Below are 5822 nucleotides of genomic sequence, written 5' to 3' on the forward strand. Positions count from 1 at the left end.
GTTGTTGTTATGTACTGTCAAGTCAGCCCCGACTCATAGTGACCCTTCCTTGGGTTTTTGAGGCAGTATCACTATGGAAGTAGATTGCCCAACCTTCCTTCTGAGGAGTGGCGGTGGGTTGTTGTTGTTGTTATGTGCCATCGAGTCAGAACTGACTCATAGAGACCCCTTCTTGGTTTCTGAGGCAGTATCACTACGGAAGTAGACAGCCCCATCTTCCTTCCAAGGAGTGGCTGATGGGTTTGAACTGCCAGCCTTCTGGTTAGCAGTCAAGTGCCTTAGGCACTATGCTACCAGAGGCTGGTGGGCAGTTGAACTTAATTAGCTAAGTTCTTTAATATCTAAAAATCAGATATAATAAATTTTACATACATTGCAAAACCACAATAAAGGACTAGAAATTAAAACTAAATTATGATAGTAACTCTGCTTGTGCCATGGTATTAGTAAAAAAAGAAGTACAGAGATGAGACTTACTACTGCCCCCAATTACAATGATTTGGATAAAGGAGTAAGCATCTGGAAATAAAATAGGTTTAGCACCCTTGTCAGCAAAATTTAAATTATATAAGGTAAACTCTGAACAGTAAGGAGACGTTCTTTTCTTATTTGTTGGGTAGTTCTTTTTAAAAAATAACTATAAGAATACTTGTTCTTTTTAAATATTTTATTGAACTATAATTTATGTACCATGAAATACACAAAACTAAAGTGACATGGGTCAATGCATTGTTTTGTTTTGGATTGGTTTTTTGGCAGTGTTCCCTCCCCTCCGCTCCAACCTCTGGTAACCAACAAAGAAAGTGTCCTTCTATATATAAACCTTTCCTTAACTTTTTCAATAATGAACTAATACAGTTTTTGTCCTGTGATTGACTTATTTCACTCAGCATAATGTCCTCCAAGTTCACCTACGTTATGCAGTGTTTTGCAGATTCTACATTATTTTATTTTCTAGTGTTGCACAGTATTATTCTACAATGTGTATGCACCATAGTTTGGTTATCCATTCTTCTGTTGATGGGCACATAGGTTGTTTCCATCTTTTTGCTATTGTAAATACTGCTGCAATGAACATGGGTGTTCATCTGTCCTTGTCCTGGCTTTTAAGGGGCACTGGTGGTGCATAAAATGTCCTCACTTCTTTAGGATACATACCTAGTAATGGGATTGCTGGCTCAAATGGTATTTTTAATTCCAGCTTTTTAAGGAATTGCCATACTGCTCTCCACAGTGGTTGTATCATTGGACAGTCCCACCAGCAATGTATGAGAGTCCCAATCTCTCCACATCCCCGCCAGCATCTGTTACTTTCTGTCTTGTTGAACTGTACCTTTAGTGCTGGGGTGAGATGGTATCTCATTGTTTTGATTTGCATCTCTCTGATGGCTAATGATCGTGAACATTTCTTCATGTATTTGCTCTTTGGTGAAGTGTCTATTCATGTCTTCTGCCCATTTTTAAATTGGATTGTTGAGGTGTTGGAGTTTTCTATAAATTTTATTGAAAGTCCCTTGTCAGACATGTCATTGCCAAATACTTTGTCCCAATCTGTAGGTTCTCTTTTGACTCTTTTGGAAAAGTCTTTTGAAGCACATAAAAATTTAATTTTTAGAAGGTTCCATTCATCTAGGTTATCTTCAGCTATTTGTGCATTTTGGGTTATGCTTGACAGTCTATTTATGCCATAAATTTAGGGCCCCTAAATTTGCCACTCTGGTGGTATAGTGCCTAAGGCATTTGACTACTAACCAGAAGGCTGGCAGTTCAAACCCACCAGCCACTCCTCGGAAGTAAGACTGGGTAGTCTACTTCCATAGAGATACAGCCTCGGACACCCAAGGAGGGGTCGCTATGAGTCAAATCGACTCAATGGCAATTAGTTTGGTTTTTTAATTTAAATTTGCCCCTACTTTTCCTTGAGGAACTTTATAGTTTTAGGTTTCATATTTAAGTCTTTGACCCATCTGGAGTTAATTTTTGGGGTATGGTGTGAGGTACAGATCTTGTTTCATTTTTTTTGCAAATAGATATCCAATTTTGCCAGCTCCATTTGTTAAAGAGACCCCTCTTGCCCATTTAATGGATTTCAGCCCTTTGTCAAAAATCAGCTGACCATAGGTCAATGGATCTATTTCTGGTGTCTCAATTCTGCTCCAGTGGTCTATGTGTCTATTGTTATACCAGTGCCAGGCTGTTTTGACTACTCACGGCTGTATAGTAGATTTTGAGATCTGGGAATGTGAGACCTCCTACTTTGTTGTTCTTCTTCAATAGTGCTTTGCTTATATGAGGTCTCTTGCCTTTCCATATAAAATTAGTTATTGGTTTGTCCAAGAACACTTGCTCTTAAGTTTATAAAATCACAGTGACATTAATTTACAAATATAAAATAGGTAACCGTTTTAGTCAAATGAAAACATTAAATCTCAGTACAGTGTCCTTTCATTTTGTTTTATTTTGTTTAAAGAAAAACCTCAATTACTTTGGCTTATTCTCTTATTTAATTTTTATTATAGTTGTTGTGTATCTTTTCCATTAAAATAAAATTTAGGACCAAAATTAGCTGAAATGGAAAACCAACATATGTGAAGCACTGGTGAGTCTGTAAAAAAAGTATTTATCAGAGTCAACTCAGTTTTCATTTCTCACACCTTACTGCTGTCTGCAGGCTTTTCAATTACTTTCTCCTTTTCTTCACAAATAGAGGTTCTATACCAGGTAGAAAATGAACATGTTCTTTACAAATAGCAAAACAAAATTAAACCTTCAGAACAGCTACAAATGTACAATTCACCTTCAAATATTGGAAATACTATGCAAATTTATAGCACTGAGTACTTTTATTATAGAGGACTTAATAATTTACTAAATGACTTCCATCCTCATGGCATTTTTGTAAGATAATTTAATAAAACGAAACACAGTACGAACTTCTTTCAGTAGGGAAAAACAGATGGCTGAAGCTTTGAGAAGACAAAATTTACTACAGGGGCTGCTGCAACTGCTATCTTCTTTTCTCATTAACATATTCTAGAACAAGGACCATGATGCTGTGTGCTCATAAAGTCTTTCACTTGAAGATTTTGCAGCCTTTAATAAAACTCTGCAGCACTATTAATCCCACTTAGAAGTTTTCCTCCTCATGTAACTGTGTCCCTCACTATCAATAGCTTCATAGAGGTTCTTTTTATTCTCTTGTGTTGCATGTAGATAACCGATATAAGCCACACAAAGTGAAAGAGTTAGCAATCCAAAAGCCATTATCGATTTGCTCTGTCAAAGAAAAAAAAATTACAAAGCCTCATTAAAACGAATCATCTGAGGGGACCCAAATATCTGTTGTAGTTTCCTCTTAACATCCCAAGACTTTTTTACCACAAAAGCATTCCTATGGAAATATTTTCAATTATAAGCATTTACCCATTCTTTATTCAATCAACTCAACTTCTTATTAGAGATTATAGAAGATTCTTGCTTCTCCTCCCATCGTTCCCTTATCTACAGCCTGAATATCTCAGACCTCCAGAGTCAGGTAGTTGGGAGAGGAGCAGGGGAGAATGAAAGGTGTGGAAATTGGTGTGGTGCTGAGTTTTCAGTGTTATTTGTGTGACACGAGGAAGTCACTTAATCTCTCTGGGACCAAGTTTCCCCATTTGCAAATCTCTTATTAGTTCATGTTTTGGAAGGGATGAATTAAGTATACATGCTATCCTTCTTGCCTAAGTCACGAATAACTGGCAAAAAGCCTTTTGTGACATGTATTAGGCACAGCAGTAATGACAAACAGTGCATGCACGCTTACTTAGAAGCTGTAGTCTATTACCCCAAAAAATAGACAGTAATTAGAACAGGTATCATGCTATTATAATAACCTCAATTAACTGCTGGAAAATCCAAAACCCTAAGAAGCAAAGTGATGCAGCTTTGATGTTAAAAAAAAAAAAAAGTGTGTGTGGCGGGAGAAGATTGCAATCAATATCACGAAACAAAACGTATATAAATTGTTGAATGGAAAAACTAATTTGCTATGTAAACTTTCATCCAAACCACAATTAAAAGTTTGAGGAAAAAAATAAAAGCTTTTAGATATAGGAAAGATATTTACAATTCCAGAGAATGTTTTTGTCTTATATATTACACTTGGTGACTTTCTCAAACTCAGAACCTCCTTTATTTGCACATGTACACTTCAACAAATTGGCCTCTCTTAGGTCAGTGGAAATGCACAGTAGTGATACAAGTTTTTCTCTATTCAATTAGTATGTACTTTCTGCTTCTGTTACTATACCTGCTGTATTACTATCATTTCAAACCTTAACCTTATCAAAAGAGTAAGGGTCAAACTTTTTCACTTGGATGGACATCTAAGAAATGCCACAAGCTCAGAGCAGTTTTAAAATATGCAATTCTTAAAATGCTTTTAGCAATTAAAAGAACACATTTGTGTGAAGATTTTTTATTAAAAATTCTACTTTCATATAATGATTTAACTCTTAAGTTGATCAATTAAACTTTAAAGCCGTTTACACTGGCAGCCATGTAATTAAAATTCCAATGAAAGTTTAATGCATTTAAATTTTCATCATTTTTTTATGACTTCACTTACATTTATTTTAAAAAATGTACATCTATTTAGAAGTAAGGGAGCTCTGGTAGCATAGTGCCTAAGGCACTTGACTGCTAACCAGAAGACTGGCAGTTCAAACCCACCAGCCACTCCACGGAAGGAAGATGTGGCAATCTACTTCCGTAGTGATACTGCCTCGGAAACCCAAGGAGGGGTTGCTTTCAGTCAGCACATTACAACAACATTTAGAAGTAAAATTAATCAAATCAAATATATTCACAAATTTGCAACAAGAATATAAATGATTGGCTTACTTATAGTAAGCAAATGTGCATTCCAGAATGTTTCACAAAATGTCTACAATACCCCTTGGATAAAAGTATTATTAACAAAATTTGGGATTGCAGTCTATTAAGAATAATCAAAATTTTCTTTTTTTAAATTTCAATGGACTTAGCTAATAATAGTACCTGATAAAGCAATAATTACTTCAAATTAATGCAATTAAAATGGAATTTTAAAAAGTTTGATAAGTTGATCCATTAAAGTGCAACCATTTTCCATATAATTCTTAAATACTCTGAAAATATTTAGTTTTGAAAATTTAACTTTATAGCATACGTGTACTTGGTGAAAGATTTAAGATTTTCCTTACATCTGCTCTTATTCACAGGCCTTATTAGTAAATATAAAATTTTCATGATGAAATAAAATGTTACAGGAAAACAAAAAGCTTCTGCTTCTAATAGCCTAGTTACATTAAACATAAAGCATTATTTTGGATGTGTTTCTTACAGGTTTAATGAAAAGCTCTGGATTCACAGCTCGAAATAAGGTTGTTGTGCGGACTCCTCTGAGTCCTGGGTTTCGAAAGTCTTTCTCTTTGGGTGAATCCTTTTTAAAGGCTGGGGGCTCAGGTGCTGAAGACATCTTGGGGATGATTACCTAAAAACAAAAGAGGCATTTTTTCCTTCATACTGGTATTTCTTTCATAACACTTGTTAAAAAATCATTCTCTTATTCTTTTTTTAAAAAAATTCTAGGTTAAATATACCAAAAGTGATCATCAAGTTATTTTATTATTGTTTTAAACATACCTTGTAAATGGTGATTTATAGTTTTGCTTTGTAAAATGGTTAATTTATTTTTTACCTCTTAACATAAAACAATGAGGTAGGAAAGGCTGTATTGCTACTTATACAGAAATCTGAAGAATTTTATTGGTCTGAATCAAATTGTATCCTATTATACA

At 34.8% G+C, this 5822-nt stretch overlaps 1 protein-coding gene across 1 annotated transcript; it reads right to left on the reverse strand.

The window, feature by feature from the left end:
* Positions 1 to 3117: 3117 nt before the first annotated feature.
* On the reverse strand, positions 3118 to 5546 carry SMIM8 (small integral membrane protein 8). Its single transcript, XM_007951019.2, is given in 3 exon segments — positions 3118 to 3276; positions 5366 to 5510; positions 5512 to 5546. Coding segments are annotated over 3 exon segments (339 nt in total).
* Positions 5547 to 5822: the final 276 nt, after the last annotated feature.

The sequence above is a fragment of the Orycteropus afer genome, unplaced genomic scaffold, assembly GCF_000298275.1.
Source record: "Orycteropus afer afer isolate SDZICR_OR568_19922 unplaced genomic scaffold, OryAfe1.0 scaffold00011, whole genome shotgun sequence".
Classification (NCBI taxonomy): domain Eukaryota; kingdom Metazoa; phylum Chordata; class Mammalia; order Tubulidentata; family Orycteropodidae; genus Orycteropus; species Orycteropus afer.